General features: G+C 43.1%; 1 protein-coding gene across 1 annotated transcript in view; it reads left to right on the top strand.

The window, feature by feature from the left end:
- LOC126282473 (uncharacterized) overlaps positions 1-14,706 on the top strand; it is a 293,068-nt gene that overhangs the window by 241,738 nt on the left and 36,624 nt on the right. Inside the window, exons 10-11 of the mRNA XM_049982129.1 lie at positions 9,066-9,217; positions 12,523-12,644. Of these exons, the coding sequence (XP_049838086.1) occupies positions 9,066-9,217; positions 12,523-12,644 (274 nt within the window). The remainder of the gene's footprint in view (positions 1-9,065; positions 9,218-12,522; positions 12,645-14,706) is intronic.

Here is a 14,706-nt window from a genome sequence, read left to right on the forward strand (position 1 = left end):
CGTTTTTGGTTGCGACGGAATCTCCTCAGGAATTCCAGTCACCAACTTTCTCCTTCGAATGCGAAAATATTTTGTTGACGCCGACCTACATAGGGAGGAACGGTCACCACGATAAAATAAGGGAAATGAGAGTTCATCCGAAAAGATATAGGTGTTCATTCCTTCCGCGCGCTATATGAATTGGAATAATAGAGAAATTTGAAGGTGGTTCGATAAACCCTCTGCCAGGCACTTGAATGTGATTTGCAGAGTATCCATGTGGATGTAGGTAGATGTAGATGTAGAGGTTGCAAGTCTTGTTACACAAGTTGTCGTAAAACAGCTCCAGTTGCAACTCATGATGCGACCACCATAACTGTGAGAGTTGTAGCAGGGACAGTGTTCACCCTGGCCAAGGATGCTGTCTCCTCATCAGTCCACTGCAGTGTGTCTCCAGGTGTATGCGACCCTTTTAGCATTTCACTGAAGTGTGCAGTCGACAATGCACCGTTGCGCGCAAAATCTTGATTAAAGTTTGTCGAGCCCAAGAGACGGCGTAATTCTCGTCTTGTAGTAAGCTGGAGAAACTGAGAAATAGCTCCCACTCTGTCTTGTGGCGACAGGGTTTCTCGCACATTGATAAGGTACTCTAAGATGTTCACTTCCGTCTCTTCGAAGACACATTTTTGCGGGTTAATCCCTGAATCATCTCCTTGTAGTTTAATTAACATCTGCTGAAGGAATGCTATACGCCCTGCCTTGCTGAACGACATTACAAGCAGTTCGTTAACATAGGTGTAACAGAAGTCTTTAAGTGCCTAGGTACTTCATCCGGGAAAGACTGGATAGTCAGGCTGGCGTCGCACAATCTGAACGGCACTCACACAAATTCATAAAGTACGACGGCAGTGCAACCAGCGGTTTTGGGCACATTCTTCAGTGCAGATAGGAAATGATAAAAAGCATGGACGAAGCTGATCATGGAGAAAACTTGACTATGTCTAGCTAAGTCTTCACTATGTGGCACGGGATAACTATCAGGTACCGTTCTGCTGTTAAGCTGATATAGTTCTCACAGGGGCGCGACCCGCTGTTCTTCTTGGACAATATGGAGTAGAGGCCAAGCTATTGTTTGAAGGATGACATATCCCTTTGTGCTAGCTTGAAAGAGAACTCTTTCCTTGTGGTGGATGCAGAAGACGAACGAGAACATGTGTGAACTGGCGGTCGTGCTGTGGTAATGATGTGATGTGGTAATAGATGGACAGCTGTCTTCATCGAACGAGAAAATTGTATGGTGCGTCACCTGCAATTCAATTTGATGATTGGTATGGCATAGGTACCCGTGAATAGACCACTGTATTGTAAATCAAGCAGGTATCGATTGCGGTGACTTGGGAGGAGTGTGTGAAGAGACTGCTACAACAATCGAGTGGAGCACGTCAGCAAAAATGAATTTCCATATGAATTCCCGTCGAAGATTCAAGTAAGTTAAAGTAGCCGTAAGTCTTGAAGGGAGACGCATTCGCATTATACAGGTAATTGTTATCGGTTTTCCGCCGTGGAAGACGAGAAGAAGGATAAAGTGAGAGATCAGCTCCTGTATCAATGAGAAATTATAGGTTGGTAGAGTTCTGTGTAATGAAGAGTCGAAGGCTGTCGGCTTTGAAATGAGTCGCCGTCTCTACTGATTTCTGGCGGCTCTCGACACTGCCGAACTTCGGCTACAAATTTTTTTGTGAGACTAGCAGATATTCCCTGCGGTGGGCGGACGCCTGATTCTTCTGGAAGAGCCAGGTGTGGAGCACCATATTCATAGGGCTGCTCTTGCTTAGATAGTTCTTTCCTCTTGCAGTGCTTCCAGAGAAGTCTCTGTTCTGGCGGAGAATATTGTGACTCCCGTCGATGGATATATTTCGACTGTTTGGTCAGTGAGCGGGGCGTCAAAGACATCACTGCAAACTGTATTTTCTATGCATCGGCAGGCAAGCTCGAGTGCCGTATATCCAGCATGCTGTTGTCGCTAGTAAAGTTGCCTGCGAGTATGCGAAGGCGGCGAAGTAGTTGAGATGGTGTGCGCTCGCCGAGTTCTTCAGTGTGGAGCAGTTTTTGTCGCTTAACTTCTGGCTGCGACAAGCGCGCTAAAGTGTATGGCGCCCAAGCTAGGATGCCGTGAACTTCGTAGCTATTTGCTCATTGAGTGGAGCTAACTGGAACACCAAGACCGAGTCTGTCTTTTTCCGGGCGCAGGTCTTTAATTTTCTTGGTTGGTTGCCCAAGACTCTGCCTACCTTACTGGTTATATCTCCGAAGAAATTTTGTTACAGAGGCTGTAATTATTCTTTGGGAATACGTTTCTTAGACATTAGATCACGAAATCCAAATACTTCTTGCCGAACATGTTTTAGCTTTAGCTGTCAGTGTATTTAAAACGGCTTTCTTTTGGGCTGGACGATGATAGCTTTCTGCACTGAGATACAAGTCACTATGTGTTGGTTTTCGGTAAACAGAGTGCCCTAGCCACACATCCAATTTTCTTTCGAGTGGGACAGCCAAAAATGATGATTTATCTCCTCTCTCCATATCAGCACTTAGCTACATATTAGCGTGTATACTAGACATATGATCAGTGAACAAGTGGAGAGCTTAAATTCCATGTTCCAGTTAATAAAGGTTTCTTCAAGAAGCAGGACGGCCGAAGAGGAGCTGAATTTAACGCTTTATCTTCGAAATGCTCCATAAAGAAATTAGCCACTGGTAGAGGCAATGGAGAAATCGTCGGTATTTCATCTATCATTTCATAAAAATTATAACTGTACAAAAAGTAGATGGTCATCAAAGTATAGCGAAACTGTTTGATATTGCCCGCTCGTCTGCTACCAATGTTTTTCAGTCATAGACACCAACATAATCGCTGGTAACATAACGAAGTTCTGTGACTTCGTGACGTCTGTCTGACATAATTCGACCAACTAAATAAAGTACCAGAACGACTTACTGAAATCTCTTGTTGATCACGATGGAATAAGTCATTGATAGATCGAGACTGAATGCAATTTGACGGGACAGTAGCTCTATGAAGCATTTATTCAAGACTTTCGCATCGAAAAATGACGTCGTTTTGTACCGAAGGGCCAAAGAAACTGTTAAAGGCATGCGTATTCAAATACAGAGATATGTAAACATCCAGAATACGACGCTGCGGTCGGCAATGCCTATATAAGACAATAAGTTGCTGGTGCAGTTGTTAGATCGGTTACTGCTGCGACAATGGCAAGTTATCAAGATTTAAGTGAGTTTGAACGTGCGATGGGACACAGCATCTCCGAGGCAGCGATAAAGTGTGGATTTTCGCATACGACCATTTCACGAGTGTACCGCGAATATCATGAATCCGGTAAAACATCAAATCTCCGACACCGCTGTGGACGGAAAAAGATCCTGCAAGATTGATGCCAATGACGACTGAAGAGAATCGTTCAACGTGACAGAAACGCATCCCTTTCGCAAACTGTTGCAGATTTCCATGCTGGGTCATCAACAAGTGTCAACGTGCGAACTATTCAACATCGTCGATACGTGCTTTCGTAGCTGAAGACCCACTCGTGTACCCTTGATGACTGCACGACACAAAGCTTTACGACTCGCCTTGGGCCCGTCAACACCGACATTGGACTGTTGATGACTGGTGAGACGAGCTTCGTTTGAAATTGTATCGAGCGGATGGACGTGTACGGGTGTGGAGAATACCTCATGAATCCATGGACCCTGCATGTCAGCAGGGGACTGTTCAAGCTGTTAGAGACTTTGTAAATGTGTGGGGAGTGTGCGGTTGTAGTGATATGGGACCCCTGATACGTTTAGATACGACTCTTGACAGGTGACACCTACTTACGCATCCTGTCTGATCACCTGGATCCATGAATGTCCATTGTGTATTCCGACGGACTTAGGCAATTCCAGCAGGACTATGCGACACCCCACACGCCCAGAATTGCTACATAGTGGCTCCATAAACGCTCTTCTGAGTTTAAACACTTCCTCTGGCCACCAAAATCTCCAGAGATGACCATTATCGAGGATATCTGAGATGCCTTGCAACGTGCTGTTCAGAAGAGATTTCCGCCACTTCGTACTCTATCGGATTATGGACATTCCAGCAGGATTCGTGGTGTTAGTCCCCTCCAGCACTACTTCAGACATTAGTCGAGTCCATGCCACGTCGTGTTGCCTCATTTCTGCCTGCTCGCGGGAGCCCTACACGATTTTAGGTAGGTGTACCAGTTTCTTTGGGTCTTCAGTGCACTTTCCTCTACGGGGCGAACATGGTGCGTTGGGTACGTCATCTAGAGAAGATGGGATTGAAACCTCTCAATTGTGGAGCTATCTGGCGTGTTTGCAACGTTGTCGAGATACTGGAGTAGAGACGCTGTTGTCAGCTGAAATAAGCAAGTTTTACAAAAGACTAACCTAGCAATTGTTAAATAAAGAATACAGCATACAAAATGTGAACTGGATGTCAATGACCGCAATTTATACATTTCCCATCTATTTCTAGATACAATCCTCTCACCTTTCAACTGGTACTAAGTTGATATGACCACAGCTGACGCTCAAAAATAATATAGATCAGGTTATGTATACTGCGGTAGGTCAAAATCGTAATGAATATTTCGTCCGTAAAGGATGGTTTTGTGAGTACTGCGATTGTCGATAAATAGAAATAAAACAGATGTGGTTCACACCATCATATTCAAGTGGAGACCTGTTTAATTAGATGTTTAATGCTGTTGTCGAAAAGCACAGACGCCTTTACTCTGTAACAGAGCAACTGTTCTGTTGCGTCTCATGCTAGTCAAAAACTTGTGATTTTACGAAAGGAAACGTTGAAACGTTAAAGTTAGAAGACTTGGATTTATGAGAGTAATGTGTACATACAAGGGAAGTAGAGTCGATAAAAGGCTGCATACTGCTATTTGCTGAATGTGCTCTCCACTGTACATTATCTTACACTGTCATTTAAAGACGTTACACGTGACAGAGATATTCTTGCTTAGAATGAGTACAAAGATAAATGAAAGACGCAATTGCTGGAGGTAGGCTATTCGTTACTGTACATCACAGTTCAATAATTACATGGTTGGTTGGTTGGTTTTGGGAAAGGAGACCAGACTGCGAGGTCATCGTTCTTATAGGATTAGGGAAGGACGGGGAAGGACGTCGGCGGTGCCCTTTGAAAGGAACCATCCCGGCACATGCCTGGAGCGATTTAGGGAAATCACGGAAAACCTAAATCGGGATGGCCGGACGCGGGATTGAACCGTTGTCCTCCCGAATGCGAGTCCAGTGTCTAACCATGAATTATTACATTAGAGGGTTATATATATAAATATATTTTTCTTTTATTTAAGAAAATGTGAATAGTTTGGAACAGAAAGTGGATATGCGCAGGATCAAATTATTATATTAGATGATTTCATAAAAAGAAAAGTTTTTCTTGACTTTTAAGAAGCATGATTGACTGAACAGAATATTGACACGTGCACAATGTAATTAGTAGGATATAAGAATTTGTATATACAGTAGATTACAACAGATCATACTTCTTTATTGTAGGTTGAATTTAATGGGAAATTAATGAAGAGGTGAAATAAATTGCTGTGCATTGAAATTGTGTCATAAAATGATTTAAGTACTTTGTTAAAATTTTTGGAAAAGTTGGTTGAGCGTGTTTCATCATATTCATTGACTAGATTTTTCCCAAGTTTCTTTCTACGGATACAGATTTATGGTGCTTAATACAGACACATTTTTGTCATATTTTTCACTGTCTAATCGGTGTCCCATGTCTTTTATATGGGAGGCTACTGAAGAATTGTGTGATGATCAGAAGCCGTTGATATATTCGTTAAATCTTGCGTGGAAGTTACTGTTCGTGTGTTCAGGGCTGGACATTACTACACATGATTTTATATACGCCAGAGAATGAAAATTTATCTTGGCTGTTTCTTAGATGGTGTGGTAGCCGGAGACAAATTTTATTGTTTATTTCGAAAATAATTCACATTTTATGTCGTTTGAAGGTATTTGCAAATTTTTGGGATAATTAATGTGGAAGGGGATGCATTTTGTTACTGTATTTTCCTGGTTCTTGAAGATTACTTTGTCAATTTTCTTTTCTACTTTTTTAGCTATTGGCGGTTGTTGTGGGCTTTTACCCATTCTGGGGGTTCTCATCACTCAGTGGGATATTTAGAGCACTATGAATCACTGAGTGGAATGCTGCTAGTTTTTGTGTGTTAGGGTGGTGGGAGAAAACATTTGTGCTTATGTCTGTGGTGGTTGATTTCTTGTAAATTTGTAAGACATATTTATCATCTTGCTTGCAGATGGTTAGATCAATAAACTTAATTGTATAATTTGTTTCCTCCTTATGGGAAAATTTAATGTTCTTGTGTATTTTGTTGAAGATTTGTGGAATGTCTTGGACATCATCTTTATTTTTCCCTTCACTGATTATAAATGTATCATAGATATATCTTCTGTAGAAGTGGGCTCCTTGAATGGATGTTGGCCTTTTTTTTTTAAGTTTGTACTCTAGGTGGTTGAGGAATATTTAGCGTGTAGTTCCTGAAGTGCTGATACCCATAGCTAGCCCGTTTGTTTGCTTGCAGATTTTTCGAAAGGGTCAATGAATTCTGTGGTCTCCGCAGGGAAAATCTTCTTTCTTCTTAGGAGTCATGTAATGAGAACTGCAGGATCATGAGTGGGGATATCAGCATACAGATTTGTTACATCTAGAGATATAATGTGAGATTTGTTACAATTATGTATGTACTTCAGATCACTGGTAAATGAAGTATACCCACATAATTTATTGAGTTTGAGGTTGGTCTTATGGAGCTCTTTTCCTTATGAGCTTCTAATTCCGATTTTTGGTTTGGTACTATTAGGTTCATGCATATACAGTGGTGATTTTCTTTTTCAGTAAGCAGAGACTTAGTATTTTTGCGGAGGGCGTTAAGTTTACATTGCAAGTTTTGATGAGGGCGTTAAGTTTACTTTGCAATTTATTGGTAGGGTCTTTGTCTAGCTGTATGATATTATTTTCTACAAAAATTAAGATTTTATGGAGTTGTGTTTTTTTATATGTAATTAGGACTGAGTTTGCTTTGAATGTATTATTAATGTATTTAATGTGTCCAGTGCTTTATTTTCAACAATGGTGTGTGGTATTTCCCTTCCTCTTGAGGTTCCTTTCGCAAGTAGATTTTTAATTTTTTCTGCTACATTAATTGTAGTGTTGTTGTCTAACTTAGCAGCGTGTAGAGCATTTCAGAGGCTACTATTATATCTTTAATATTTCTAGTGTTGAGTGGTTGTTTTATGATTATGAAGTAGACTGAGCTCTTCATCACTGAACTCGTTTCAATGGCGTTTATAACTTTACCATAGAATATGTGTTGGTTCCCTGTGGCGTTCTGTATGTAGTTTGATGTCAGCTGCAAGTTTTTAAGTTTTGATAGATGTAGTTTTCTTTTAGGATACTGATGTACTCTTTGTTGACAGTGTCTAATGATTTTATGCCACCAAGGTGAAGGGAAAGCTTGGTATTTCAGTCGCTAATACAAGACTACTGCAGTGTAGTTATCGATACAAGAAATCTTTGTTTCCATGGAGTAATTTTATTTCGGTATCCTGTCACATATATTTTCTGGACTTTCTTTCAAACTATGTTCGCTACCAGATCGCGAGTCTTTTTGGATTTTGTCACTTTAATGTATTTCGACCTCTCTTGTATTCTTTGTTAGAATGTATACCAATAACCGTTTTCAAAAGTTTGATAGTTATTCCGTCGTAATTCGTAATCTGTGTCATTGCATTGGCTTGTATACAAATAAACATTTCGTCCATAGAGGTTTATCTTTGGTCCAATATAGTGTACTGAGCTGAACAGACAAATCCTGCTTTACTTAGCGTTTAAATTAGTCTGTTATTGGAGTCGTATTGCTTTGGTGCTAGCCCTATTAAGGGGGGTAGGACGTCAAATGGGCCGACTTTGAGCAGGAGAGGTATCACAGAACATTTTAATTTCCAGTATCTATACTTTAAAAATAAATTAAAAAATGGCTCTGAGTACTATGGGACTTAACATCTGAGGTCATCAGTCCCCTAGGACTTAGAACTACTTAAAACTAACTAACCTATGGACATCACACACATCCATGCCCGAGGCAGGATTCGAACCTGCGACCGTAGCAGTCGCACGGTTCCGGACTGTAGTGCCTAGAACCGCTCGTCCACTCCGGCCGGTAGATAAATTCATCTAACTTTGTCAGCATCACCAGGAAGGAGTCAGGATTCACACCCAATGCAGTGGAAGTTCGAAAATATAACAAAATAAATTTTTTTACGTGCGAAATTTCATACTTTTTCACTCACTAATGGCTGCGTTTGTTGCTATAGGTACACTTTTCTTCATAAGTTAGAGAGATTCTTCGATGAATTTTGCACAGTATACATACCATACTCACAGGTGTATGAAACTCTAGAATTTATTTAATTTATGAAAAAACGAATCAACTGCTATATTTTAAACTTCATGTTTAGAAAAAACACAATTTTTAACACAGTTTTTAATAGATTTGGAAAATTCTAGAGTTTCATACACCTGTACGTATGGTTTGTATGCTGTGCAAAATTCATTGAAGAATCTGTCTTACTTATGAAGAAAAGTGTACCTACAGTAACAAATGCAGCCATTAGTAAGTGAAAAAATGGCAAAATTTCCCACGTAAAAAAAAAAAAATTATTTCGTATGTTTTCGAACTTCCACTGCTAAGAGTGTGGATTCTGAATCCTTCCTCGTCATGCTGACAAGAGTTCTATGAATTTATTTGTAAAAGTATGCACAGTGGAAATTAAAATGTTCAGTGGTGCCTCTTCCGCTCGAAGTCGGCCCGTTTGACGTCCTACCCCCCTTAACAGTGTCTTAGAGTGGGGGCTGATGGTCCATCTGGCGGCCACTGTGACAGACAGACGTCGGCAGGCGAGTGTAGGCCGGTGACGGCGCTGGCGTGTTGCAGACAGCGCGGCGGTGGAGGCGGCGGTGGCGTGCGTCGTGGACTCGGAGCTGCGCGACCTGTCGGCGCTGTACGTGCAGCGGCTGGGCGGCTGTCTGCTCGTGTCCGGGGAGCAGGAGCAGCAGCAGCCGCGGCCGTGTGGCGACACCTGCCAGGTACCGCGTCTCAGCTGCAAAAGTGCACACCTCACGTCTTGCTAACTTTGTCGCTGTAAGGAAACAAGAGATAGCCACCGGTATTTTTACGTATTTCGTGTTATACTACATTCGACGTGTTGCTGAGTTTACGTTTTAACAAATTTCTAGCGGGAAGGTGCAATCGCCCTCCGCCCCCGTCGCTCCCGCACCCCCTTGGCGCGGGTAACACCAAGCATTACGGCCGGACGACTTCTCTACCGTCGTCCTATCGCCCTCACCCCCACCCTTACGTACCTTGGCGTTACCCTTGACCGTCGCCTCTCCTTGATCTCCCACCTCCGGACAATCCGAGCCAACGCACGCTCCCTACTCTGTCTCCTCAAGCTCCTTTCTGGCCGTACGTGGGGTCTGGACCACTCCACCATCCTCCACACCTATAAATCCCTCATCTGCCCTATCCTCTGCTACGCCTACTCTGCCTGGATCTCGGCTCCTCCTACCTTTTACAAATCCCTTCAGATCCTTGATCGCCATGCTCTTCGCCTCGCCTATCGCATCCGTCTCCCCTTCCCCACGCGGATCCTGTACGACCTTATTCCGTTCCCCCACCTCCTCCATTTCCTCGAACGGATACGGTTCCTCTAGACCTCCCATAAACTCGATCCTCCTCATCCACTTGTCTCTCCCATCCTCTCTCGCCCCCATCCACTGCCACACCTGTATTTCCACATCCTACCTGCTCTCCATCTCTCCACACGCCTTACCCTCTCCCAAGGATGCTTCCGCCAGCTCCCTCTCCCTGACGATGCACTCCTCCCCTCTATCTACCCTTCCTACCAACTTTGATACTCCCCTGCCTCTTCCTGTGTTTGTTCCCCTGGGCACCGTCTCTCCCTTCTCTACCCCTTCCCTCCCTCCTCCCTCTCTCCCCCTCCTTCCCTGGGATTCCCCTACCCCCATACATTCATTCCTCCCACCATCTCCTCTGCCATTGGCATCTTTGCTCTCCCCTCCCTCCCCCAACCACCTTCTTCCCCTCTTGGCAGGTCCCCGGACTCGCACACACTACGTGGACATTCGTGTGCTGGAGATAGTCGCCATCGTTTTAGTGTGTGCGCCGTCGTGTTTGTGCCTTAGTGCTTTTCGCCGCTCACGCTCCATCTTTGACGTGTCGTCTTCATCATCAGTGTCCATGTGCAGTGCCACCAGTTTCATTCGGTGTCTTCGCGTGTGACCGGCTACGTGTTCTTTGTTCCTGTGTCTACTGTTTTTTGCGCCCCCCCCCCCACTTTGTTCTGTATATTCTTTGTCCTCAATGTTTTTCCTTTGTAAAACTTGTGGCTGATGAGCAGCATAGTGTGCTGCTGCCAGCCCACCTTATGTAAGGTGTCAAATAACAATAAAGAGAAAAAAAACTTCTCTACCGTAGCGGTAATGAATTATACGCACACACACACACACACACACACACACACACACACACATACACACAAACACACACATACCTGGTAAACCAATCTTCTTTGTCGAACGTTAATATATAAACGATAGCTGGAGGAATCATTAGAACACACCACTCCTCTGATACGGGTGACACCTCACGGTAGAAGCTTCAGGCAAGCTGATCATCACGTGAGCTGTTGCAACTCGACCTCTGCACGCAATGGAAGCAATCCGTTCAGTGGGGTTACAGACCCACGATGTCCTTAGAGAACATTTGAATCGTCCGGGGAGTGTCAGCAGTCTCAGAGATTGTGAAAAATGTCTTTCTGTTGTTCATTGCACTGTGAACTGTCGTTTCGACTACCAATGGAAGACTAGGTTTCACTCATGCCCTTTATGCTACCCAGTCTGACCTTTCCGTGCCGATTCTGAGCGGCGCGATGTTCTTCTCGGCTGTCTATAAGAAAACAGCGTAATTTCAGCATTGGGCGTCAAAAGAAGGGGTAAAATGTGGGTGAGACCCGTGTAGTGTCTCAGTGGAAATTGTTACTATTTTTTTGGTTAGATAAGACAGCGTTTATTTGTTCTCGTTACACAAAATGTTTCTGCGAGTGGTGTTCATTATTAATGTTTAAAGGCTGTACACTATTCACCATCAGAGAGTTCAATACTTCGTCTATAAACCTGAAAGTATGGAAATGCCGTGTAGCTAGGGCCTCCCGTCGAGTAGATCGTTCGCCTGGTGCACGTTTATCGAGTCGACGCCACTGTGGCAACTTGCGTGTCGATGGGGATGAAATGATGATGTTAAGGACACCACAACACCCAGTCCCTGACCCGAGAAAATGCCGACGCAGCCGGGAATCGGACCCGGGTCCTTAGGACCGACATTCTGTCGCGCTGACCACTGAGCTACCGGGGGCGGACAGCATGAAAGTAATTGCGTCGGTTATTATCAGTACACTTTTGCATTACACGTAGACCACCGAAACAATATCTATCCACTTTTATACTCAGTACTTTATATATTGAAAATTATTGGAGCTTAAGTCTTTAAAAGCATTCCCGTACAAGTGAAAATAATTTAGTGTGTCTATGCAAGGAAAACAATTTCGTGAAGTTAAGTGTTTGTTCCTACGTGTGCATAAAGTATGAATTAGACACCACAAAAACATTGTTTCAGTAGTGCAAAATATCCCCCATAAATCAGTAAAGTTGTTAAGGTTCAACATCTTTCACTGTTACAGCAGCATAACCAAAAATTAATTATTTTACCTTAAGCCTTCAGACAAGCCGTTATCGATGGAATATACCGATGGAAATATACAGAATAAAAGTATTTCTATGAACAATAGAAGTGTTTCTCCAGTTGTAAATCGTATTTAGTAGTAACCGTGTATAGCGGAAGTGCAAGTGAACTGTGTTGATACTTCAATTTTAGCGTTGGATCTTGAAATTAAGGTTGTGCTCTAGCTCTTCCCGGAAAATTGTTCCTTTTCTACTTCTTGTTTTTTTGTTTGCATGTACAGAGTCTTGTGAAAATTTAATCATGCTTCATTTCTGTCTGTGCAACTGCTGATGTTTCCAAGTGTTTAGTTAGCTTTCTTTCAGTAAAGCGGTTAGTGCTACTTCTTATTTCTATGCATATATCATCAGTAGAAAAGCACAAAAGTTGCATCTTTCTAGTACGCAAGTATAACATTTTTTATGTCCATCAGAAGCAGCGGAGGACCCGAAACTCAACCCTCTCACCTGTCTGATGGCTTGACATGGATTATCTTGTTTATTGCACTCAGTTCCGTAGTTGATACCGAACTGTGCAACGTTATTTGGTTATTAAGTAATTAAGTCATTATCGTTGCTTTTTTGTGCATTTCCAGGCGCCCACGCTGCCAGGAGACGATGAAGCCTCGCCGCGTGCATCGCCATCGATCACTCCTCCAGCGTCCCCGCCGCCACCTGCACCAGGGCTTCAGGACACACCCAGCAGTTGCAGTCTCCAGTAGGTGAAGGCCTCAGTCATAGAGTTACCGCTAACACGACTACGACGTGCTACAGATAGTTTCACCGTAGCGAAAAGCGAGCTGTGTTTCTAATGTTGTCACTAGCAATCCCACATAGAACAATCGCTTCGATAAAACCATTGTTGTATACAAAAACCAAACGGAATCTAGTCTAGTACTAATTATCTGCTCATAAATATCCGTTTAATTGGGGGTGACCTCAGCAGCTAGGAATGACAAACGAAAGGTGCAGCATACATCTGCGTTTGCGGGTACTGCACCCCGTCTCCATCTCTACCCACCAGCAGCCGCAGTCGTCAGTGGCTTGCCTTTTACTGCCCCTATGCTCGCACTGAAACTGTTATTTACCTCCTTGAAATAATGCCGGTGATGGACAACAATCGCTACTGTTCTGTTTTATTATGACTAGCTTATCTCTGGCCCCTTCGAAGGATGGTTTTAGCTGGAGCGACACCCGGTAAAAACATCAGTTTGAGTTAGTGTCAACCTGAGAGGATTAAAATGTGGTACTGTATGCTGGGAAATTTACTGTTGGCTTACAAGGAATGAAAACAGTGAGGTGCATCAAGTCTGTTAAGAACTTCTCTTAAACTGTTCTGGAACCAGCAGTACGCACTTCATCAACATAAACATTCTCCACACGTATGTATCTATCTCTTCATCCAGTACCCCTCACACTGCTTCGATTATTATTTCTTCACTTCGACACATACCTGCACCTGTTCGCTCTGTCGCCACGTACTGAGTGCTGCAACAATGTTTTTCGTTCATATTCATGAATGACCTACGAAAATCTAAGAGTTAACTGTTACTTTCAAAACTGATCTAATACTCGCGTAGCGGATCCCCATGCAGTTGATAAAAACTGGGTGTCCTACGCCACATTTGTACAAATTGCGACACTTAAAATAAAAAGGATTGATTAACATTCCGTTTGAGTCAATGAAGTGTTTCCTCTGGTACATTCCCTCTATCACAAAAATGCACTAACAATTCCCTGAATAGTTCGTCGTAAATAGAAATAGCGTTCAAAATTCTGAATTACTTATGAACTCCAAAAATGTTCGTCCTTTGTCGGTAGTTATTAATGGTGCGTATAACGTAATATCTCTTCTGTGCACACACGTTTTCTTAAAAATTCCTATAATTTCCGGAATTTCACTCGCGGAGTTTGTACCAACACACATAGTTGTGTAACAACCCGAATATGTAACTGTGGCCACGGTGTTGGTGATCGGAATGGTTTCTGCGTTTCTACCGCAGCCGGTACGAGTGACACGAGCGAACAAGAACTGCTCCTGACCAATGACAGTGGCACCCACTGTACTCAAATCCTGGTTGGGTAAACCCTAGCAGGCATAGGCGCCAACATGAGAGATGTCAGAATCGGCCAGGAAGGAATAGGGATTCATAACTGTAGCTGTACACTGTTTCTTGATAACAGACAACACCAGCGTACACCATGCCCAAGCACATACTAAAGACTAACTCCGAAACTGTGTGTCTTCGTAACTTTCTTCATCTCGCTACCAATGACATAATTTTACACCCAAGATCCATGAGAGGGAAGAAGCGCTTAGTTTGGCTGGTAGCCATCTCATTACAAGTGAACTAAAACATGTCTTCAGCGATGGTGGCGAGGCCGTTGTGTCGTATAGACCCACTGTGCCTGTGAATCACACGATACGCTGAAATTCACACAACCACTACTGTGCGTGCAGACACTTCGTCGTATCTTCCTGTGACAATCGGGATTTTAGTGTTAGGCTTAAAATTCGCCTTGTAGATTCTTTAATAGAAATAGTTGTCCTATTGAAAAAAGTCATCTTTGTTATAAAAAAAATTGTAAGTCGATGCGGACTAATTTCATGAGACACTTAAGAAAGTGACCTGTTTGGCATAGTATAATTGTCAATTGATGAGGAAATAGATACAGTTATAATGTTGTGGTGGCTGTATTAAAGTACAGTGCCCTAACGAACAGCCACAATACAGTAAGTACTATACAGGGTTGGCCCGCTAGATGGCGCTGCCACAGAT

Source organism: Schistocerca gregaria, chromosome 7 (assembly GCF_023897955.1).
Source record: "Schistocerca gregaria isolate iqSchGreg1 chromosome 7, iqSchGreg1.2, whole genome shotgun sequence".
NCBI lineage: Eukaryota > Metazoa > Arthropoda > Insecta > Orthoptera > Acrididae > Schistocerca > Schistocerca gregaria.